Source organism: Sphaerodactylus townsendi, linkage group LG05 (assembly GCF_021028975.2).
Source record: "Sphaerodactylus townsendi isolate TG3544 linkage group LG05, MPM_Stown_v2.3, whole genome shotgun sequence".
Taxonomy (NCBI): domain Eukaryota; kingdom Metazoa; phylum Chordata; class Lepidosauria; order Squamata; family Sphaerodactylidae; genus Sphaerodactylus; species Sphaerodactylus townsendi.
Window position 1 is genome coordinate 34,571,629 of NC_059429.1, and position 24,841 is coordinate 34,596,469.

General features: G+C 41.4%; 1 protein-coding gene across 6 annotated transcripts; it reads left to right on the forward strand.

Moving 5' to 3' along the window:
- Nucleotides 1–50: 50 nt before the first annotated feature.
- On the forward strand, nucleotides 51–23,920 carry HENMT1 (HEN methyltransferase 1). 6 transcript variants are annotated; one of them, XM_048497244.1, is made up of 7 exons: nucleotides 51–208; nucleotides 12,190–12,314; nucleotides 14,742–14,854; nucleotides 18,751–18,885; nucleotides 19,673–19,855; nucleotides 22,205–22,382; nucleotides 22,890–23,920. In XM_048497244.1, exons 2-7 carry the CDS (start codon nucleotides 12,198–12,200, stop codon nucleotides 23,307–23,309), a joined length of 1,146 nt encoding a protein of 381 aa, XP_048353201.1. In that variant the 5' UTR covers nucleotides 51–208; nucleotides 12,190–12,197; the 3' UTR covers nucleotides 23,310–23,920. The 6 variants fall into 6 exon arrangements, with proteins under 6 accessions (XP_048353201.1, XP_048353203.1, XP_048353199.1 ...); XM_048497246.1 differs by lacking the exon at nucleotides 51–208 and adding an exon at nucleotides 10,753–10,815; XM_048497242.1 differs by lacking the exon at nucleotides 51–208 and adding an exon at nucleotides 10,868–11,038.
- The last annotated feature ends 921 nt before the right edge of the window (nucleotides 23,921–24,841 follow it).

Sequence of the window (24,841 nt, forward strand, 5' to 3'; positions counted from 1 at the left end):
TGCAGTCGTTATAAATGAACTCGTTATTAATATGCTCCGCGGAATCCTAATTAGGCTTTCAGGAACAACAAGCCTTTATTTTGCCTTTTGCAAAAAAGCTGTATCTGTGTACCAATTAGATATAGTCTTCCTCGATGTCCCCTGAAAACAATAAATTATAAAGTTTTTAGCATATGAAACGTCATCGTGCAACTTAGCTTCTACTGAAGTAAGTCCCTTACAGTGCAATCCCAAACTTCAGTGGCGTTTAGTCCCTAGTAAATATGTTCAGGACTTCAGTCATAATCTTTTAAACCACGAGGTTGTTCATTATATTTTAAAAAGTGGTTCCCCAATCCTTTATGTATTGCTTTTGAAATAGTTGCCTCTATATTTAATAATGAAACTTGCACCTTGTGCATGTCTGTGTTTACTTGGAACATAGAATTGTTCTGTGAGAAACATCTTCCCTAGGAAGGCGAAAAGATGCACTTAGTTCATCTGTGGTGAGTGGCACGTTCTTGTTCATTGTACAGCGCTCTTTAATAGAGACCAATGGGTAGGCAAAGTCTTTAAACATCAGCATACATGCATGTGACAAACATACTTTTAGCTTTGAGCTAGTACCAATACTGGAGAACAAAAATAGTTCATTCCTTGTCTTCTGATGTTATGCCCCTGGGAATACAGGATGGGGTGCATCAGTGGCAGTGTTAGACAAATAAAAGGCTTGTCCAAACAAGACAGTTGGTCTCATAAAGTCGCGTTTATTGCAATAATAAGTGGAGACACCCAAATAAACATTGTGTGTCCCAAGAGAGAAAGAATAAAGACATTCATTTGTATATTTTTCTCTACCATCTAGAAAGCTCAGGCTAAAACTGATTGGTTGCTCCATATAAGGCAAAATAATTTCTAACTAGACAGATGATTAGTCCACTCTAAAAAGACAAAGAACACATACCCTATTCACAGGTATAACTTATGTATTCCGGCTTGATAAACACCAGATGTCTGTTACATATATATTTGCAACAGCAGCATTTTTGAGCTTCCGATCCTGACCTTTTGACTCTGGCTTTTTCACCAGGTTCCAGTTATCTTGTGGGGCGACTCAGATTTTAAGAGACTCAGGTTTTAAGAGAAAAAATATTTTATTGTGTAGATCCAATATCTATCACAGGATGCTCTCTCTCTCTCTCTCTCTCTCTCTCTCAGAGTGACTGCCAACCAGACAAAAGACTTCTCTTCTTATACCTTCAAACATGCACATGTCATGATTTCCTTACATACATACCCTTCATCTTAAAATCAAATTTGCTAGTTTGACTTTTTAACACAAAACTGGAATTTTCCTCTGCTCTCTTTGGCTTGTTTGTCCTTTTCATAGATAAGGCAATAAAACTAATTCCAGCCTTCCTGGTTTCAGTCAAGATAACCAGTTTCCAACATTTCACATACATCTTATTTACTAAAAAGGTGAAAATGATTGTAACAATTATTTATGATATATGGTTTCCCTAGAATACATCCTATGCATACCTTTAATATATTTCACTATCATTTCAGAGTTAATTAAAATATAGAAAAACACATTTTAATTATCTCATCAGATTTATCTCTCTTCTAACCTTTGACATCTTCATTTCTGTGTTTATTAACTCAGGCCCTTTCCTCACTGCGGAAAGGGTGCCCCTGCACCGGCAGGAATTCTGCCGGTGGAGGGGTGGGGGCCGTTCGCATGGGAGCGTGCGAGCGGCCCCTGCAGAGGCTGGCGCGGGAGAGGCGGCTCCACATGGAGCCACCTCTTCCCCGTCCCTCTCCCACGCACCTCGTTCCCCTGCTGGACTCCTAAGACCCGCCCACGCTGCCCTCCAACCTCCAGGGGTGGGAGGACAGCGAGGGAGGGTCTCAGCAGTCCAGTAGAGTGACGAAGGCGACAAGGTGAGTGGGAGAGGGACGGGAAAAACAGCGTGTTCCCGGCGGTGCCGTTCGCACCGCACCGGCGGGAATGTGCTGTTTTCCAAAAACCTCCCTCCAGGAGGGAGGTTATTGGAGGCGGCCTGACGCCGCCCTGGGGGTGGTGGAGGGGAGCCAGGTCGGTGCTGCTGCATTTTAGCAGCGCCGCCTGTGCGAACGGCTCCCTGGGGACAGCGTTTTTGCCGTCCCCAGGGCGCCGTATATGGCCCGTGCGGAAAGGGCCTTAGTCCCACTTATCTAGCTGAGGATGCCTTTAGGTCTATAACATATACTCTATCTCACGTCTTTAGTCCTGTACCAGGATGTTATAAATTCCTTTGTGATATGATAAGATCGTCCCTGCTTTGTAACTTGCTGACCAGTTACTTTTACTACTGAGAGATTCCTTGATTTTCAGTTTATATAGATCCCTTATTCTTTTATATCAAATATAATATTCAAGCCTATTTTCCTGTTCCCATAATCTATTCTATTACCATGGATAAATGCTGGTAATAGACCAATCTTCCATGAATTTTGCTAGATTTTTTGTAAAGCCATCTGTGTGAGTGGCTGTCATTGTACTTGCTGCAATTAGTTCAATAAGCTAATACTGTACAATAATGTGAGCAGCAATGCTTTTTGAAGGATCAGTGTGTTTTTCATTTTATCTCTACAAATGTGGGAATGGAGGGAGAAAAGAAATTCAGAGCATGGTGTATCAATTTGATGCAGCAAGTGTTAGGTTAGAAGATATACTTTCAGGTAAAAAGAAATTGTTTGGGACTGCGTGCTTGGATTTCAGACTCCACTTTTGCCATGTACTCACTTGTCTTCATGTAATCCAGTTCTCTATTTGCAACAGCAGCCACTTCACAAATAGATGAGGGCAACTGTATTCCCTTGTTATTGTCTCCAGCATCTGGCATCCAGCAGTGATGTGTCTCTGAATGGTCTCTTTTGCTGTCATAGCTAATTGAGGGGGCTTCCATAGGTAGAATTCAGGTTAAGCAGCAAGGAAGTATGTTAGGGGGTGAAGAAAACAAACTGCTTAAACCTTTCTCCTTTAATTCCAAAGAGCTCTTGCATCTACCATGTTAAATATCAGTCTGCTTGTGTAACATTTAATACTGTTTTACTCTGAATATCTATGTAAGAAAAACACACAACTGAAAAGATTGTTTCTGCAATTTAGAAAAGCTTTCCCTGAATCTGCAAGATTTATTTCTCTGGACTTCCTTCTTCAAATCTGGGAGGTGGGTAATTCTGCTGTTAGCCGTGCACTGTGTGTGATTGGACCTTCCATCCCCCTGGAAATAAAAAATAGCACAGTTTGGTTTGCTACTGCCTACCTCCACATCATGGCCCTGGTATTGCCTGAAGGAATCCCATCCAAATACTTGCCAGGCTTGACCGTGCTTAGCTTTTGAGACCTGACGAGATCAGGCTATCCAGGTCAGAGCCACGAAAGCTAATATTCTGGAAAGGTTTGTTTGTCTTTAAGATGCCACTTTGATTTTTTTCAGTTACAGGTAGTGTAATTATTTGAGTTTGTCTGCAGCTGCTATAATATCCTTAAAACTATTTGTGGTGGCTCTTTGCAGCCATGCTGTCTTTGAAAATATAGGCCTCTCATGGTGAACTTCTCTATGGAGCTACTTTCTCTGCCTTAATCTAATCCTTTTTTTAACGTCAGATGTAGTACCAGTCTTCACTGCTGTGCCAACTAATTTCAGATGTTTAATTTTTTTTAAAAGTGGTACCCAGTACTTTGACCAAACATGCTCTTCAAGCAGCTAACGTTGGTTTTGCACTGTTAAAAATTATTTGGTTTATCTTCATTTGGTTTGTTTATAAATTTCAAGAAGAGGATTGCAAGTTTTTGTTTGTTGAGAGAACAGTTATACAGTTTTTCTGTTTGCTTGGATTGTTGCGCATCTCTAACATTTCTCCCCACACACCATCATAAATATAATTTCAGTGGAGCCCTGGAGAACTATCAACATAGAGATAATAGTTTGGGACAATGTATTACTTTAAGATTGCTGTTCAAGAATGGGTGTGTGTGCCATCCATCTCTGAAGCCAGGGCTTATGACAAAACAGTGTTAATATGCCTTAATAAATGTATAAATTTCCTCAATGGGAACTAATTTCCAGGAGATTACTTCCTGATAGCATTCCATCTTGGTCAAGTAGTTATTAGCAGCTTGGAGACAGTGGATGACGTGTGTGTGGATTGTGTGTGCGCACAGAACAGACAGAGGATGAGCAAGCTCTGAATTGGCTGATGGTGAAGCACATTAAAGTACGGGATCTCTCTTTTGGGATTTGGTGCAGGGTAGCAGATTTGCTGCCCTGCAAAAGCAACCCTTTGCTGCTGTGCATGTTCTGCTCATATGATTCTCAGTTCACAAATGGGGGGCGGGGAGAAATCTTTCTACAAACTGGATGCAAAACCATGGTTTGCAAAAAGAAACCCAGAAAGTTTTTTAAAAGGAGGTGGAGTTAAATCCCTAAGCAGAGAAACTTCACTTGAACAGACTACACACCTCCATTAGCCTGGCAAAAGCCACTACTGCTAGGCAGGTGGCAAGAGGATACATGGGAACTACTGCTGCCATGAACATTGAGGAGGGGAGCGGATTGCTCAAGAGCCACAAACACTGCCATCTTGCCATTGAGAGCTGGCAAGGCTGCAGGCAAGGAAAGAGTCATTCCCCCCTGCATGAGCTGTTGAAGGGTAGCGATGGAGGCAGGCTGATGACTGGGAGGGAGGGAGGGAGGTGCTACCACTGCATGAGCCATGGAGCAGCAGTGATGTAGGCAGGCCGATGGGGCAGCAGCAGAGGTGGGATCCAGCAGGTTCTCACAGGTTCCCGAGAGTAGGTTACTAATTATTTGTGTGTGCCGAGAGGGGGTTACTAATTGGTGATTTTGCCATGTGATTTTTGCCTTAGTTACGCCCCTCCTCTCAGTAGTAGCGCGCAGAACTTGAAGCAGTCTAGCAAAAGGTGCACCGGCATGCGTGGCAACCTGCGCCTGCATGCATTCGTTTCCCGCCCAAGGACCGGTGCAGCGGCTGCATCCTTGCCACAGCCCAGCCCAAGAATGCCCCCCCCCCCCGGAATGCCTGGCCATGCCTCCGTCGTGCCCCATCCAGCCCCATTGGCGCTACACCACAGTCTGAATCCCACCACCATGGGAACCTGTTACTAAAATTTTTGGATCCCACTACTGGGCAGCAGGATCCAACAAGTAGGCAGGCCAGTGAACTGGAAGGGAAAACTGAGATCCCCCTACCCATGAGTCGTAGGTCCATGTTTGTGTATTTCTAAATATTGTGTGTATTACAAAAATGCTATGTGTCTTTAATGCTTTTTCAAGCAAAGGAAGCCAAAGCTGATAGTGCTTCCTTGGAATTTCTTGCTGCTCACCGATGTGGCTGATGTCAACTGACATTAAATAATGTAGAATCTAATCAAGTTCATCCTTCCATGGATAGTCTCTCTCTGCGTAGTGGGATAATGTTATTGATAAGAACATTTTTCTGGGAGTAAGCTCTATTGAACATGCCTGATTATGATGAATAGACCTGCTTAAGAACCTTTCTTTATTATAGTACATGAAGCAGCTGTTACTTCAGCAGTACTCTGTGAATATTTGGTTGTAAAGTATTTTTTAAAGTTCTCTCCTGTGCATAGAAAATATTGTTCATGGCCTTGCTTTTTGCCAGAATCCTTCAGTAATATTGATAGTTGCTTTTATGGTTTTATTGGATTGTCTTTACTCTGAGCTATCACAAGCAAGTCTCTGGAGAAACAGCATACATATTTTATAAATAAATAATCATATCAAGGCCATTGATACAATTACTAATTTACCCAAAATGATATGTCGTTATTTTAATCATTCCAAATAGTTATCATTTTTATTGTTCATACTAATATGACACACAAGCAGTTTATTAAAAAGACATGAAGACATAGCAAAGAGCTCCCATAAACGAATTTCTTCCTTAGATCTGAGCGCTATTTCTTTATTTATTTGTAGAAATTAAATGCCTCTTTTCCAGAGGCCTACTTGAGGTCGCTCATAAGTTTGAAACATTATTAAAACCAACAACATAAATGATCAAGATTAAAGACAAGCCATGGTCATAAGAAAGCCAGTATGGTGCAGTGACTAGTGTCAGACTAGGATCTGGGAGACTTAGGTTTGAACTGCCCATCTGCCATGGAAGCTTGCTGGATCAGTCATAGCCTAATCAACCTCACACGGTTGTTGTAAGTATAGAATGGAGAAGTGGAGAACAACATAAACTGTTTTGGTTCCCCATTGTGGATAAAGACTGAGTAGATAGATGTGTTTATTTATAGTTAACAATCAGTAATACAATAATTCATAAAAGGCAAAATTCCAGATTAATTACAAACAAAGAGGTAAGAAAGTTGAAATATAAAATAGAACTTATTTTAACATTCCTCTAAAAAGACTGATGGTCTCCTAACCACCGGCTCTCATGTATTTATTTACTAAAACACAAAACTGGGCTACTTTATTGGAAATTCTTTGGTCCTTACCCAACAGCAAATAGTTCAATTTCCATTTATTATCTTTTCCAGCCCATTCAGTCAAAATAGGCACCAGGATTTCTTCTCTAAGCTTATTATATAGAGGACACTTAAGCAATTTGTGTTCAAGCGAATCCACTTCTTCCAGGGAGCAACCACAGATACTCTGTTCATAGGGGATTTTCATGAATCTACTCTCTAAAACAGCAGATGGCAGGGTGTTACTTCGAACCAATGAAAACATCCACCTTTGGTTTTTATTATCTAGGAAAAATAGATAAGGTGCTGGTTTTACCTGGAATCTAAGGGATTCAGGAGCCAGATATTCCGGAGTGAATATGTCTTTCTATATCATGTCTCCCTATATCATAAACTCTTTGTCTGACAATCTCTCCAGCTTTCTCTAGCCCCAGATTTAAAAGAGCGTTAGGGGGAAATCCTATTTGCTGGACGGTTCTTAGAACAGCACTATGCCAACTTGATTGAAAATTATCTTGCAGTACTACAGGGAACTGACCATGCGGATTGAGAAGAGCTGTGAGCCATCTATTTATTGAAGTTATTTTGATTATGGCATCTACTTGGATCATTCCAGCTTCTAATCTAATCCAGGCATCAGATAGATACTCGGGCAATTGCAAGAGTGACCTTAGAAATTTGGGATGAACTTTCTCCATGGAGCCATAGGAAGAGGGGGAGAAGCCCAGAAATGATCCATATACAAAATGCGGGATTACTTTGCCTTTCAATAACTTGAGGGCTGCCGGTGCATAAGATCCACCTCTGGTTTTATAGTTTCAAAATACTATTTGCTGTCCTATCACCAGTGAATGCAATTGCTTTATGATGCTGTTATTTATTTATTTATTTGATTTGATAAACCGCCCTACCCCCGGAGGCCTGGAGAAATGCCCCAAAATATTTAAAGCTATCGACTTATTTGATTTTATTCTCTGAGATAAGGCAGTCCCTGTGCCTGGGCTGTTTTCCTACCACTAGAACTTTGGTTTTTTGGAAATTAATTGACAGTTTTTCTTGCTTGCAACAAGAAACCTACTTACCCATGGCTCTTCTATTTGTATAAAATCACAGCGTCCATGCACAATAACACAGATATATGGCAATTTTTGGGGATGATAACTTAGATGGTTCAAGTTTTCCACCAGATCATTTAGGTAGAAAATAAAAAGCATTGGTGCAAGCAGGCAACCCTGCCTTACGCCCTTGAATGTTTTAACAACATCTGACAGCATGCCGTTTCAATGATACCTAACTCTTAGAGAGGTGTTTAAATGTAGACTTTGTATAAGGACCAAAAGTTGCATATTAAAGATTGAGTATAAATAAAGTAAAAAAAATAGAATTATCAAACACCACAAAGTAACCACTAAAATCCATGAAAACATCCATAAAATAGTCCTCAGGCAAACCATAGAAAAACTTTTAAAATATTAAAGGCTTTGCTAAAATCCTGGGTAATAAGAAATGCTTGACTTGGAGTCTGAAAGACAGGCACCAGGCAAGCCTCAAGGGGAAGGGTTTTCCAAAGGCAAGATGCCATCAAGAGAAATTACCTGCCTCTAGCTGCCATTGCCCTCAGCAGGTGGGGGTTACAGAGAGCAGCATCTCTCCTAGATAATGATTCTTCTCTTTCATAGGCCTTCGGTGGCACATGGGAGGCCTTTCGTCAGACCAGTGCGCGCGCGCGCACACACACACACACACAGGCCTAATTTACCTTAAAAAGTTAAAAGAGCAGCTTGCTCCGGTCTGCGGAGGCTGCTCTGGGCTGCGGAGGCAGTCTGAGGGGAGGGGTGCGGGGAGGGGTGCGGGGAGCAATTCTCCGCCCCCCATGCCTGCGTCTGGGGCATTTGTCCACCCCACTCCGCCCCATGGTAGCTCTGCCTATGCATCAGATAGATCCCTTGCATTCAAGGCCACTGACCAGCAATAATGAGCCACCAGACTAGGAACTAGACCCTGCAACAAACTCAGATGCCATCTCTTATTGTATCAACTCAAAAAACATGAGGGTGGATCCTCCTGTCCTCCAAATAGCCCTTCTTCCAACTTAAGTGTTTCATCCTTCTAAGTGGATTTCTTGACCCAGAAAGAAATATGGAGTATAAATATCAATTTTAATTTAATTAATAAACTTTGTTCTATGGAATGGTAGAGTAGGTGTAGATCCATTCCATTGTGACAGGGCCTATCAGCATCAATCACATCATTAGTTCATTCACCTGCTAATTCTCCAGCATAATATATGTAGCTGTCAATACCCATTGACTGGACTACTTCATTGCCTTTTTATCCCATTGTTTACATTTGTTTGCCCAGTGTATATTTATATATCTACCAGCTGAGAACAAACTTCTTCCCTCTGATGAAGTGAACTCTATTCCACAAACAATTATGTCACATAAGTCTTTATAGTGTCAGAGATTTTTTGTTACTGCTGCAACAGACTCTTTACTGAATTGGCTACTAATTTGTAATGATAGATGTTAAAGCTTCCTGAGGATTTGTGATATGCCATATGATTCAAGCAGATGAGTTTATAGTCAGTTAATGATTCTAGACAAAGGTTATTCTATGATAATTCTAATAATTGCTGAACCAAGTCATATAGGAAGATGGATAGTGATGTGGGGAGAACATATATATATATACTGAATCTTCAGCGAAAAGAGTGACTATTTCAGTATCTGTCTAGTAATTAGCGTTTCTGTCAGTGCTTCCTTTGCTTTTATTGTCAGTTACAATTTCATTAAAGTACAATGTGTGACAAATGAAAGTATCTTTTTGATGCCATATTTTTCAAAGATGTTGAAAAGGGGGTATGGTAAATAAACCTGCTGTCAGATTCAAACAACTGAGTCTCACATTCATACTCTGATTCTAGAAATTATTAAAGAATATTAGTAGACTCCCAGTAACTTAGAACTTAAGACTATTTCTAATGTGTTCCCTTTGGAATAGAACTATGACTTCTACATTTTAGAAAATTGTTTTTATGGAACATTTTAATTTGGCTCCAATCCTGTGCGCATTTACTGAGGAGTAAACTCCATTGAACTCAGTGGCTTTACTTTTGAATAAACATGCATAGAATTAGGCTGCATATTAGATAATATTTCCCTTCCTTTGCCAGAAATGCACTGTGAAGACATGGCAATAGCATAAAGTTGTGTATAGCATACCCCCTCAGAGAGTTTTATGTTCAACTACTTCCAACCTTTTAGCGATCCCTAGCTTTAAACTTACTTTTTCTAATGTATAGCCGTTCATTCAAAGGGTTAATGAAACCCAAGTTAATTTCACCCACCGACTTTGCAGTCTGAGGCCCCTTCCGTACACGCAAAATAATGCATTTTCAAACCACTTTCACAACTGTTTGCAAGTGGATTTTGCTATTCCGCACAGCTTCAAGGAGCACTGAAAGCAGTTTGAAAGTGCATTAGCATTGTGAAAAGCTAACTTAGCATCTAAAAAAAAAAACTAAGCTAGTAAACAATAGACGAAATTTTCTTTTGAGATACACAACAACGATTGGTTGAAGCTTTTATTGATTGATGTAAGCAGAGATGATGATAATTGACGATAATCCCCAATAGGGGATATTTATAAGTGAATATTCCAACTGCTGTTCTTTTAATAACCAAAATGTGAGTATTTCTATGTTTATGTATGATGTGTAAAATTCAATAAATATTAAAATTAAAAAAAGAAAAGAAAGTGCATTATTCTGCATGTGCGGAATGAGCCACAGTCTTAATAAACAGTTGGGATTTGAATGAAATTGGAATTAATAAATCTTGGAGTGGTTGTTGTAGGTTTTTGGACTGTGTGGCCCTGGTGTGGTAGAAGATCTACCAGACCACGGTCACACAGCCCGGAAAACCCACAACAACCAGTTGAATCCGAGGTGAAAGCCTTCGACAAGAAATCTTGGACTATCTCAAGACTGCCTGGCAAGGCAGCAGACGAGAGAAGTTTGGTGCAAACCTATCTAATACATTTGTATACCCTTCGGAATATATCATCCATTGCTAGGAACACAAAGGCTTTTATTATGACATTTTAGTGGCACCTCTGTTAAGAAAAGGTGACGATCCGATTGAGAGAAGGACAGCTCACTGAGGTTCATTCTTAAAGTCTAGGAGAGTGGCAGTTGGGAGCGTAGAAAGGAAGAAAGCAGAAAGGGTTGAACTTCGAGATCCGCTCTGATATAGCGCATAGTCTTTCTTGCCGGGAGCCTATAAAACTCTAGGACTGGCTCAGTTTGGATCGGCTTCATAGTGGTAGGTGGTGAAAGGCCAGCCCTTACTCCACGAGTAAAAACCTTGGGTTTCCTTCCGGGCGACGTGGGGGCAACGCAAAGACGCAACAGTTTTTGCAACCAGAAATCCTCAGCAGCAGCTGAGGCGGTCAACGGCCCCTGGTTTCAGTACTCTTGTGGGAGGGGCGGAAGGGCGTTGGCGTCGAGCGGTGCGGAGGGCCGGAGAATCCGTGTAGGTTTAGGAGGTTTGTTGGAGGCGCCTAATGTTAGCTTTTAGGCGAGAGGAGAGAGAAAATCTAGCTCCAAAGCCTGACTGTGAATGAATAAGGAGAATCCTGGTGGAAATAATGCGGGCGGGGGGTTGAGAGAAAATCTTCTGAGTCAAGGAAGGGGTCTGCAGATGTGAGTAGTGGCGGGGAAGTCAATCACTGAGTTATCTGGAGCTAGGAGTTTAAGGAGGAAAGGCGGCGTTTCTTTTTTTTAAAGCATCTACACGTGTGTGGGTGTGTTTACGGAGTAGGTAAAATGGTGCAGTAAAGATTAGTAGAATGAAGTTATTCCTTAATTCTTTTTTTTGTTAAAGTAAAACGAATGTCGTTTATTCTGACTGTTCTATAATTAAAATACCTCCCAGTCAAGATCTGTGTTGAAAAAAGAAGTAATCCTTGCCCAGGAATCCTTGTTGATTTCCATCCAACTTACCCTCACCCCCAAGTAGGGGAAAAAGTCTTCTGTAACTGGAAGGAGGATTGACTGACTTCTTAGGGAATAGTGTTTGAACCTGAAGGCACTTCTACCAAAAAAGCTCTGCTGCTGCCTTCTATAGGTGCTTGAAGTAGAGCCCCCAGACAGTGACTCTGGGTTTTGGAGGAAGTCTGATGCGGGAGCAGGTGTTGTAATTTTGCTAATAGGCGTAAGAATGGGAGGGAGAGGGAAGAGTGATTAATGTAAGGTGTGTGCTACATGGTCTTGAGTTGGTTCATTGGTCTTTTATACTCCACAATGTAAAAGAATGTAGCATATGTGCTATAGTTGAAAAGAAAGTGTTTTTACATATATATCGTGTATATAAATGTGTAAATAGTATCGTAGTCATTTTTCTTGTCTCTAAAATGTACTAATAAGAATACAGTACGAATAGCTTCACCATATAAGTACCAGTAAGTGTTTTTTGGATGGTGCTCATGATGATGGTATTGCATACCACTTTAGGGAAGAGAGAGAAAAGTCAACAAAATATTCTAAGAAGTGGTATTAAATGTTAACTTTTCAAATGGCTGCAGTATTTGTTTAAGCTTCTCATTTGGCTCAAAAAGAAGCATAAGAAATGGCAATCTGCATAATATTTGGTATACAAATAGTATTTAAGAAACATTTCTATTCTGTATGATTTCAGCGCTGATTATGGAGGAAAAACTGAGAAAAGATGAACTTGCAAGGACAGTTAAATTCACACCGCCATTGTATAAGCAACGCTACCAGTTCATTAAACAATTAGTGATCAAGCATAAACCTAAAAAGGTTGGTATGTGTTTCTTTGGAAAATGCTTGTTTATAATCCAGTGACATGAGGATCATCATTCCCTAGAGAGCCAGCATGGTGTAGTAGTTAGAGCAGGTGGATTCTAATCTGGAGAACCAGGTTTGATTCCCCACTCCTCCATCTGAGTGGCGGAGGCTTATCTGGTGAACCAGATGTGTTTCCGCACTCCTACATTTCTGCTGGGTGACCTTGGGCTACTCACAGTTCTTCGGAACTCTCTTAGGCCCACCTAACTCACAAGGTGTCTGTTGTGGGGAGAGGAAGGGAAAGGTGTTTGTAAGCCACCTTGAGTCTTCTTACAGGAGAGAAAGGTGGGGTATAAATCCAAAACTCTCTTCTTCTTCTCTAAAGGCACAGTCTTGCAGCAGTTTCTGTTGCAACTGTATGGGGTGGGGCCGGGGGGGGGGGCAACATGAACTTAAATGGTGTGGGTGGAATTTTCTTAAATCAGAAAACATTGGCAAAGCCCTGGGAGGATTTCTGGTTCCCCACAGTGTCAACTAAAAGATTATATGTAACAATGACACAGGTAAGAGAAATTCCAGTAGCTATCATCACGTAGTAGTTTTTATTACATAATAGTTTTTATTATTAAAAAAGACCAAACAAAATATTGCAAAATGGTGTGCAAACTTTTGAGTTCTCAAGAATTCTTAATCAGACCATTCAGTACAAAAAGATGTATGTATGGAAGGGAGGATAATTCTTTCAGGCCACAGTGAAAAGGCACTTAGTCTGCAGCTTATTAACTTAAAATGGAGAAGAAGGTGTGTTGCATATTCAGATGGATTTGATGTTACTGGGTGCAAAGTATATTCAGATTGCACTTAAAGAAATTATTTTCTAAATATAAAAAGTAGCAGTTAAAAGCCTTTGCAGGGCTAAAGGAAACATGGTCCCTGTTAAGATAGAGCAAAAGTAAAATGTGGTGTCCTTATTAATAAATTTGGAGGTGAATGTAAATTATTGAAAAGTAAATTGGGTAATATTATCTTGTGGCTCTTAATTTATTGCATAAAAATGGACAGAATGGAAAGGTCTTCATATCAGAAACATTACCTTAAAAACGTAATGGTATTGATCTTGAGCTGATATTCTGTCAGCAGCAACTATGCTGCAGTGTAGGACATAATCTTTTTCTTGCTGCATTGTCAATGCATGATGTCAGGCTTGTCAGAACCCTGTAGGTCTTCCTTTAAAAAAAAATTCTGATGGGAGAAACGGATTATTATCTATGGAACCATTAACCTGTCTCCCCTCTCCCACTGAGTGGGAGGGTAAAGTGGCAAATAGGTTTTCTGAGTTTTATGTAATCTTATCAGAAGAAATGGGCAAAGTTAGCAGGGGGCCAACACAGTGATGCACTAGTAGTGGCCTAGTTGGAGGTTTATGTATAACTGTAAGTTGTAGTTTCTCTATACAGTGCTAAAACTAGGGCCTTTTCCACACAAGTCATTGACATCATTTTAAACCTGCAAATGAAATGTTTCTTCTGTGGATTTCTACACTATTCCACAACACCCTCCCCCCCTCCAATTTTGTCATGGAGACATTTCCAGCCACCTTTTTCTCCATTGTTTGTGAAAACACTTTTATATCGCCGTTTTTCACTGAAACGTTTCTAAGCCCACTTCCCTCACAGTGCAGTCATACTGAGACATTTCATACTGAAACATTCTTTCCTGCCAAACAGTGGACCATTTTTTATGCCAACTGTGCAGTTGCCAAACCTCCTCTTTGGCACTTGCTCCACCATTTTTTGGTCCCCAACCTTACTCTTCTTCCCCTCTTCTTAATTTTTCTTGCTTTTGTGAATTTCATGTTTTTTCTGTCCCATGCTGCAATTGTTTTGGGTTTTTTTTAGTAAGTTGTTCGATGCTTTGTTGAAATGATGGGTTGATGATTTGATTCAATGAATCATCAATACACTGTGTACACAAAAAAGGGAAAAAGTTACAGCGTGTGTAGCAATGTCACTACCCCAGAATGCGCACATTTGTTTTTTCGTGCAGGTGAAACTAATGTTTTAAGTTATCAGAGAGAATAGTTTAGAAAACAGTTTGGAGAGGAGGCATGTGAACAAACTGTAGAAAATGATGGGATAGAAAACACCTTTAAAATGGAGTAGCCGCTTGTGGAAAAGGCCTGGAACAACAGTAAAACAGGTTTCTAAATTGTATTAGTACACATCTTTAGGTATATTTTTGTGTGTAGGCAGATGAGCCATGTATTTATTTGTTTTCATGTCTGCGCCATTGCATATTAGACTAAGGTGGGCAAGCACTGAGTTGAGGTGTTGTTTGATTACTACTGTTAAAACTGTTATCTGAAAATATAGTGACCTGCAAGACACACCGGTTTTAAATATAACACTAGAAGGCAATGTTCCAAATTGTAATTTACAGGTGGCGGACTTGGGATGTGCTGACTGTAGGCTACTGTGGATGCTGAAATTCTGCAACTGCATTGAAATACTTGTTGGATTAGATATCAGTGAGGATGTGATGAAGGAAAAAATGTAAGGAGGATTTTTTTTTCTTTTATAGAAGTGGCGTGTATATCCCAGTAACTTTGTTATCTTCATTTTTGAACCAGGACAGCAAGAACCAAGAAGCCTTCGTAAAGTTTCTTGATTGATAGTATCATTCTTAAGGTTGCAAATTGCCTGAAGTGTGTTCGTGGGGGGTGAGAGAGTGGGCGTGTCAACAAAACATGTTCTTCTCAATCTATGTTTTTCACAGCCATTTTAAAAGTCTTTGTTTTAAATGTTGAAAATGCTTGTTGAACTAGCTGAGATGATAAATATTAAAGAGAAACCCTGAGGGCTGAGGAGAAACAGCCCCCACAGGAAAAACTATACCTCAAGAGAATCACAGATCAAATAGGGAAACTGATGAAAAAAGATAACCTACAAACAGTCTTCAAACCTACCAGAAAAATACAGCAGATGCTACGCTCAGCAAAGGACCCGAGAGACCCCCCCTCACTTCTGCAGGAGTCTATTTCATACCCTGCAGCTGTGGAAAGGTCTACATAGAAACCAGAAAATGCAGCATTCAGACTTGTGTTGAGTCGCATGAAAGACACTGTCGGCTTAACCATCCTGAAAAATCTGCAGTAGCAGAACATGTTCTAAATAAAACTGGACATAACATTTTATTTGAAAACATTGACATTCTGGACAATTTGGAAGGTTACTATGTCAGACTACACAGGGAGGCCATTGAAATCCATAAACACCAAGAAAACTTCAACAAGGAGGAAGAGACTCTGAGAATTAACAAAACTTGGCTTCCAGTAATTAAAACCACCAGAATCAAAGGCCAAGGACATGCTAGGTGCATGGACAATGGACTCCACCCAGACACAGGGTTTGCATTCACTAAGGCTGTTGCAGCTGCAGGGAATGCAAACGTGAATCACTCCCTGGACTGAAAAACCCCACCCGTAATGCAATGTTATCAACCACACCTTTGCATAGCAAGTTCCACCCAAACACTTACTGATTGATTCCCCACCCTGGGACATGGACAGTATGTACCCCACTAAAATGTTCCCTTCACACTGGACACAGTGTGTAACAGACTTCCCTCTGTGATACACCTCTGAAGATGCCAGCCATAGGTGCAGGTGAAACGTTAGGAACAAGATCTGCCAGACCATGGCCACACAGCCCGGAAAACCAACAACAACCAGTTAAATCCTGCCTTGAAAGCCTTTGACAATACATTCAGTTGTTGGTTCTGGTGACTATCTGTTTGGATTAAATGACACAGAATATAGTACCTGAATCACCACCTGCTGAAGTAGATTGTTAGTAAGACATTATTAACTTCCTTTGAGAGGAGGAAGAAAAGGCTGGAGTGTTAGTGGAAACTGTTCTGTGTGTGGAATAGTAAGAGGAAAGTGCCTCACTACACTCTGTCTGCTGTGGGAGATGTACCCTTTCCAGGCCTTTCATTGCTAACCTCTTTGCCACCGTCTGACATCTTCCCCCCATCTCCATACACCACCTCAAACTTTACTGTGGCTCAAATGGCAGAGATGATGATGGAGAGAGTTCCTTGCTCTCAGGTGGTTGTCTTCAGGGGAAGTCTTGTCAGTGCTTCACCTGGTAGAGAAGACTCTTTGTTCTAACATCTTCCCTACAAGGAACATATTTATGGATGGATTTGGTTGCTGTAAAAGAGTCCTCCTAATTTCTCTGCTGATATGATTAGTAATGTATTGGTTTAATCTTCTTATCGCAATCCAGGTCTAAAATTCTGTTTGGTTTTGAGCAAACAGTGGTTGAGTAGCATCTGCCTTCTGATGCATAGTGGTTCTTTCCCAATGGTAAAAGATTGTTCGTATACTTTTCTCCACTGTAAGGAGTCTCAAAGTGGCTTACAATTGCCTTGCCTTCCTTTCCTCACAACTGTCCCCCTATATGTCTGGTCATATCCTTGGCTAAAAAGTTATCACCATATTATTCCTTATCAAGTATTTGTGACCAAGCTCACTTTGTGCCAAGTTCTTTACACTTAACTGTACTGGAGAATTTATTCACCTGAACTCTCTTTCTACTTGTGCCAAGGCTGGCATGGGGTGTGTGTGTGTGTGTGTGCGTGTGTGCGTGCATGCGTGTGTGTGTGTTTAGTATAAATTATTGCAGATTTATTTTCAGCCAGATCCATATCCAGAGGTGGGATTCAGGGGGTTCTGAAGGTTCTGTAGAACCTGTTGTTAAATTCAAAATATCACTTTTTAAATATTTTAAATATTTTTATTAAGTATTAATATTTTAATACTTAAAATCAAAAGTGATATTAAAATATATTTTTAATACTTTTTAACAGTCATTATTTGAATCCCACCACCATCGGAACCTGTTGTTAAAATGTTTGAATCCCACCACTGACCATATCCCTAGTGGCATTTTAAAAAGCATTGTTTAATAATGGACAAGGATGAATTGGAATCCTGTATTGTCGAAGGCTTTCACGGCCGGAATCACTGGGGTGCTGTGTGGTTTCCGGGCTGTATGGCCGTGTTCTAGCAGCATTCTCTCCTGACGTTTTGCCTGCATCTGTGGCTGGCATCTTCAGAGGATCTGATGGTAGGAATGGAAAGCAAGTGGAGTATACATACTGTGAGGTCAAAATATCACAAAATATCAGATGGTCTCACCTTTTGACCTCACAGTATATATACTCCACTTGCTTTCCATTCCTACCATTAGATCCTCTGAAGATGCCAGCCACAGATGCAGGTGAAACGTCAGAAGAGAATGCTGCTAGAACACGGCCATACAGCCCGGAAACCACACAGCACCCCATTGTAATCCTGTTTCATCTATTTCTTTAACCAGGGGTCTGGATTTTGGTCTTTGTTCCTCTCTTTTCCAATTCACATCTTCTGCCCAGGAGGCCTGCTAGTGGGTACCATCACAACTTTATGAAACTAGGCATGATATCTGCCATAGGGATCCTAACATTTTTAAGCACTTTGGAGCCTGATTCAGAAAGGGGAATTTTAGCTCTTCCCACGCTATTTTCATGAGCTGAAATGGCTTTGGGAGGGACTCCTATGTGTCCCACTGTGAAGCTTCATGTACCTTGTCTTCAACACATGGAGCCCCCTGCTATCATTTTGACTTAGGAAAATGGCATGGGGGAAAGGCTGAAGCCCCTCCTCCCCGGGTGCTCTGTTCCCAAGTCCAATTAGGCCCTGGAGCATTGGAGAACCCCCTCAGTGTCATATCTGTCCATAATGCAGATCAAGGAAGCCTTACCCAACTCATGGCAGTTGTCATGTCTAGATTGGCCTTCAGATCTCCCCAGCTCTGGGGTGGTATGATAATTTGTGAAGAACTGAAATGCTGTTCACATAAATGTCAGGACACATCTCTTCAGTGGGAACATTGGTGATGTCTTTTGGCAGTATGGAATCCCTGTTGGGCACACATCTGCTGAATATCTCTGTTCCCCTTATGCTCTCATTGAAGAGAAACTATGCCAGTGAGATGCTAGGGAATATACAGGAAATTACCAGCCTACCCTCATTTATTCCTGGTGTTACTAGTTGAATGTATTATAAAATTGCATTACTAAGTGAAATGTCTATGTTTTAAGATTTTGAGCCATTTTGTGGATATGTTCCTCCTGGTTATGTTGTCAAATTAAGGGCAAACTAGTGAGCGTTAAAGGTGTATAGGACATGCATATCTAACTCACTTAAGTGTTATCTTATTGCCCTTGACCTTTGTTGATTTGGGGAGAAATATTAAAATTGAAGCATTTTTTGCTGTGTACAGTTATTTTTTTAATTATAAATGTATTCAACTCCTGATGACAGTAAGCACAAAGAATTGCAGTGGTAAAAGTTGTCTCGTTGGACATTCTTTCATTATGTATAGATGTTGTTTAATTTTAGGCACACGCTGTGTCCCCTTCCTGGTGACTTCCTTCAGCCATCTGAAAGACCCCTGACTATTATCCTTCATCAAGGTTCAGTTGCTGAGAAAGATCCCTGTATGCTGGGCTTCGACATGGTAACATGTGTTGAATTGTGAGTATTCTACTGAAATAGCATTTAAAGAGGGCCTTTTCAAACTTTGTAGTGAGAACTTCTTTTTCTTGGCTCTAAGCTTTTGCTCATAAATAATGTTAATTTGGTATGCTCATTTTACATGAATTTTTAGGTTGCATTTTGCAGCATTGCATAGATTAATATAGTTAGGACTCGAGTGTTAAAAGTCTACCAACCTGATTCATATTCTTGCCATTTAATGCAGGCGATATATTTAGGAGCAAAGGATACAGAGGTGTGGATTTTGAAAAATAAGAGTACAGCAAGTTGGAGGGTCTGCAGTTCACAGAGAAGGTGAATGGAAGAATTAGAATACATGCTGAGGAGCTGAGCATCTGCTTTGCATGCAAAAGGTCCCAAGTTTGATCCCTGGCATTTCCAGTTGAAATCAGGTAGTGCATCTCTACGTGAGACTAGAGAACTGCTGCCCATCAGAGTCAGCAATACTGACCTTCATGGACTCAGTATAAGGTAGCTTCATGTGATCCCATGCTCATTCCCCAGCATCTCCAGTGAAAGAATCTAAGAAACAGATCTGAGCATGATCTTGGCTCGACATCTTGAAGAGCCATCATTGATTAGTGTAGACAATGCTTGACTAGATAGATCATATATTGAGTAGTTATAGGTGTTCAACAAATACTTTTGCATCACCTCAGAATAACTACATTTGGATAGTTGCATTGCAGTACTAAAGATGTACTCAATCAGGAGGGTGAACATTTCTGGTTGGAGTTCAAGGTTCTTTGTACATTTATAATTTCAGAATAGAACATCTGGAGGCAGAAGAGTTGGAGAAATTTCCGGAGGTGGTATTTGGTTTTATGTCTCCAGCCATGATTGTCATTAGCACACCAAACTCAGAATTTAATCGTTTGCTTCCAACTGCAACATTATTCAGACATCCAGACCATAAATTTGAATGGAATCGAGCACAGTTTCAGAACTGGTAAGATTTAATAAAGCTTCTGGCATGCATTGGTCAATTGACCAATTAAATATGTTAGTTAATAACCAGTTTGATAACCATAGGCAAAATAATTACGCAAGACAAGAATGCCTTTCTGGCTTTTATCATCCCTCCCACTATATCCCTCTTCCCTGGCTCCCAATCAGGGCCAGGCCTGTCCTTCACTGGCTCCGTTGGCGTCTGTCCTTGTCTGGCTCTAGCTGGCCTCACCTCCCCCTTGGTGCTCCCTTCTCCCACCCCAGCATTTCTGACTGTCTGGTCTGCTTTGCCCTTCTGTTCATCTCCTGACTTGGTGTTGTTGCCCTCCACTCCTGAGCATTGTCTCCGACTGTCTTTTCATTCCTGTCCTACCTCGCCTGTCCTTGCCTGCCACCATTTGCCTCCTCCTCCTGGGTAAGCCCTCTGCCTCTGGAAGCATGGGAGGCTCTTGGTGATACTTCTCCTCACCTTGGCAGTGATGCAGGGGGCCGGTAGGGGTTTAACAGCCTGCTGCCAGGCGAGGGGATGAGAGAACGATATAAACCACTTTGAGTTCCAGTATAGAGAAAAGCCAGATACAAATGAAGTAAGTAAATACTTAATTGCCATAATATGTTGAAATTGGTTGTTTGGTGTTTTCTCAGTTACCCTGCCTATATAGATGGTAAGGCAGTATTTTTTCCAGCTTTCTGTATGTAGTCTCTAGTCAGTGCCAGTACACTACCTTCCACTGTCTCTGCAATAGAGGCAGTGTTGGGGAAGAAGCAAAGATTTGCTTCCACTGCTAAAACTGCTTGTGCTTTCTTCCTTCCTCACCCAGCTCTGATAAGGCATGCTGGCTGGAAATCATTTGTGAAGTGAAGGGTTTTCCAGTAGTTTCACTTATATTGACTCCTTTCATTCCAGTGCTTGCTTATTAAGAAGATCTAACGAACGTGAATAGACAGTAGTATACTATATCCGTTCCCACCAAAAGATCTGTTAGTCATGGTACAGTGGAAGTCATGGTACAGTGGAAGTAAAAGTAGCATGCTTTCACATGTGAAAATAGTCCCAAATGTCTATGAGCATTAAAGAGGGAGTTTACAAAAAAAGGGAAGTCTGTTGGAGTCAGGATGCAGGAGGGTAGAGGAGAGCAGAGGAGAGGAAGAGGCAAAGGAGGTGGAGGGGGAAAAGACACAATGTGCAGAACCAGTGTGATCTTGGGACCCAGGAGGGATGAGCTGGGCCACTCATTGTCTGGCTCGGCTTTTTCTCCTTACACTGGCTAAACTGCCTTCAGCGCGCCTTCCCCCGGGTTCAACTCCCACCTCCAGTATGGCATGGATCCGGCTGTGGCAACTTTCTCCTCTAATGTGGTAAGAGAGGCTTTTCTTGAAATTTGGGATCACGCAACCACCCCAAAAGATGTGGGGGTAGGGGTGGGGGCTGGCAAAATAATTTCCTATTGGCTTGGTGCTTTTTGGGCCTGCTTTAATTCCCAGGCCTGGCAAGGCTGTTGGGCTGTTCGTGCTGTTGTTGCTGGTGCCACTTCCTGATTGCTTCACAACGAGAGGCTGAAGGTGCAGCTATGGCAACATTACTGGCTGTGGCTTGAGCCTAAAAAATAACTGAACTGAGGCAGAGGCTTGGCCAGGATGCTGAGTGACAGCTTGACTCTGAGGAAAAGGTAGCAAGGCCGGCAGGTGAGAGATTTGGCAAAAGGAAAAGGCTGGGGGTGCGAATTCAAGGCGGAAACGGCTGCACAGGGATGTTTGGGGTGGTTTGCGGAGTTTACACGGGATGTGGATGGTTTGTGGGACGAAATGACTGGAGTTTCAATGTGAGGAGACGGTCTAAGAATAGAAGGAGAGGGCTTTGCGTTGTTGAAAATCTTGTCCTGAGGAGGCTTCCCATACCACCAACTTCATCTGAGAAATACTTCTTCCAATGGATGCTGGGCTTTCAGTGCACTACCAGCAGTTTCCAAAATAATTGTCTCACAGAAGAACTTATTGAAGGCTGACTTGGGAGTCAACTGGAGAGGGAGAAGGAAGGTACCGAAGTATAAATTGCTTAAGCAGTTTAAGAGGCGCAGAGGCGGGCAGGTACGGGAACAGAAAAGGAACTGCAGTTATTCGAATGGAGGGGAGTGTTTAGAACAAGGCAGGCACTAGGACGGAGCACTCTACTACAAACAAGGTCCAGGAAGTGGCGGTGGATGGAGTGGCGGTGGATGGATATACAATTCTACTTGGATTTTTGGTGGAAAAGAGTATAGTGCAGTTAAGACATTCTTAATAAACAAGCTAGGTTTGTTTGGAAAACATTTTTGGTGTTTTAATTGTTAATGTTTTGTTAAAAACATAGGGCTCTTGATGTTGCTGCTCACTATGGCTATACAGTGGAGTTCACTGGATTAGGAACTCCACCATCTGAGGAAGGCGATGTTGGATTTTGTACGCAAATAGGTGTATTTGTGAGAAAGTATCTTAAAAATGGAGAACCTGAGACAGTGGAGAAATACAAAGAACATGTTTATAAAACGGTGAGTGTATTTTCTGTATAACATAAGGAGGAATAAATTCAGTAGAAAAGGATTGTTTGGGGACTTTTGTCAAGTCACCCTGTCTCATCCTAACCTGTATCACAGGGTGGCTATTGTGAGGATAAAATGGAGGTGAGAGTGAAGCGGGATGTGAACATCTAAACAAGACAGGCTTCTGAGCCAAGCAAAATTGGAAGCATAAATGATGATGGTAAATAGTGAAATTCTTGTCAGAAAACTAGAGGTTTGTAGGCCACACAGCATGAGCTACAGGAAAAAGTAGAATTGACTTTGCTTTTAGTTTTGTTAAAAATCAGCTGGCTCTTTAAGCTTGATGGTGGTATTAAGAAAGCTGGTTATAAACTTAACTATTTGAAACTGTCAAGACTTCAAAATTTGATAATGCAAAATGCTGTACCTAAGTAGAAATTTGTCTATATGTGACAGTTTGTGGGTCCCTGAAATGAGCTCTGTGACTATTAAGTATCTATATTTTTATGTTAAAAGATTTTCAAAGCAGTATATCCAAGCCTTAAAGATGAAAAATATTTGCAGACTGCAGTGGTCAATGAAGTTTTGTGGACATCACAAACAATTGCAAGAAGACTACTGGGCAACAGAAAATCCAAGTACAAGAAAAGGTGTGATGGTGTGGAAACAGATCCTCCGTTCCTGACATCTTGTTTCCTGAGACTCACAGAATATCCTTCTTTAACCGAAGCTGAAAATTCACAAATAGAACCATTCATTAACGGACAAACTGTCCATGTGCCTTTGGCAAAAATCTTTTCTGTTCCTAAAGTGAAGCAACTATGTGGCACTTTTGAAACTCTAAGGAAACTTATCACTGGTAAAGTTGCACTGAGCAATGATGGATCTGCACTGCTGGTTGATACAGAATATGAAAATGAAGAGCAGGGGAATTAAGGAACTTCTTCCTGCTAGTAAGCGGTGAAGAAACCAGGCATTGATTCTTCTGTACATGAGCAGAAATTAATAGTTAAAACATGTTTTATGGGAGTTTTAAAATGGGCTGTAAGTTCAAATAGCTACTTCATTTTGTTTGGGTAATAGAACATCTTATGACATGTCAATACTTTTCTCTTCAGCCAGAAAGTTCTACAAGTTTTCAGTGTAAACGTGTCTGGTAATGCTAAAATAAGATATTTTGCTATGAATAATGTGTAGGAGTTGTCCTGCAGCAGTTTCAATAATACAATTGGAGTGTGCATCTGACCCATATTTCTCACATACAAGCCTATGGAGAGCATGACACTCAAGGCAGCAGCCTTTGTCAGAATGAAACGAAGGACAGACAGTAAATCCTGCTCCTTACACACCTAGTTCCAAAGCTTGGTGTGAAAGGCTCTTTCCACCACAGTCTCTAATGATTTTGGAGAACCAGTTTGTTTTGAACTGTAAACCTTCCCCTCAGTCATAAGATGTTCTTAGAGTAGCAAGTGTTAAGTTTTGTAGTAAGCAAAAACATGAAGATCACTGACACAGGAAATGTATGCAAATAAAAATATGATTTATTTGTATACCACTTATTTTTAAAGGAAATCAGCAGCACAGGTCCCCAAGCACGCTTAAATTTAAGCGTTTAGTTACGGTTTGCTTTATTCACTGGGTGGGATCCTTTCACACACAGGATTCTACCCACATCAGCCTATCCTTTCCCAAGAGTCAACTATGGCTGTTTCTGCACAGTCCACAAACAGCACGCTAGAAACAATAAAAACACCGTACCTGGGGTGCTGTTCACACAGCGCCATGCCAAACCCACCAAAATGGCAGGAAAACGCCGCTTTTGAAACTCCTTCTCTGAGCGATTTTTTGAAAAGTGGCGTTTTCCTGCCAGCGCAGTGTGAAGCGCACCGGCATGAGGTCACCACTTTTGGCCCCTCCGGTGTTCCTTTCACCTACTTCTCCTTCCTGCGCAGTTCTGGACAGCTGGAGGGACATGCCCACACTGCCCTCCAGGTCAGAGGGCAGCGTGGATATGTCCCTCCAGCTGTCCAGAGCTGCGCAGGGAGGAGAGGTAGGTGAACTGGACAAACTGTGGGCAGCTCCATGTAATTAATTATGCCTGTGGACAGCAGTTTCTGCCACACTGCAGAAACGACCGTAATGGCATGCGGTCTGTTCATTAGAGACAGACCTCTATGTGAGTATTCAATCCGCTCGCAGAGGTACAGCTAAATTTCTGTCATGCTGTCAGGCAGAGCTACTTTTCAAACTGTCTGCTGTTTTGCTGAGACATATCTGACCTAACTTCTGCTATGCACTACTCCAGCATTCAGCCTTCCTCCCCAAGGGGGTTGGATGCTGGAGCAACACTTCTGTAGGCTTAAGCAACATCCTCTTGCCTGCCTGTTTTTCCCTTAAGGGACTGGACAGCAGGGGCATAGGGGGAAAAATTGGTGCCTGGGGCAAAATGGCGCCCGTGCGCCACCCCG

Excerpts from the sequence above, each read along its gene's own strand:
- HENMT1 (XM_048497244.1), top strand. The coding sequence starts at position 12,198 with ATGGAGGAAAAACTGAGAAAAGATGAACTTGCAAGGACAGTTAAATTC. Across the intron at positions 12,315-14,741 it reads TCAAGCATAAACCTAAAAAG|GTGGCGGACTTGGGATGTGC; the intron begins GTTGGTATGTGT and ends TGTAATTTACAG. Across the intron at positions 22,383-22,889 it reads AAGAACATGTTTATAAAACG|ATTTTCAAAGCAGTATATCC; the intron begins GTGAGTGTATTT and ends TTATGTTAAAAG.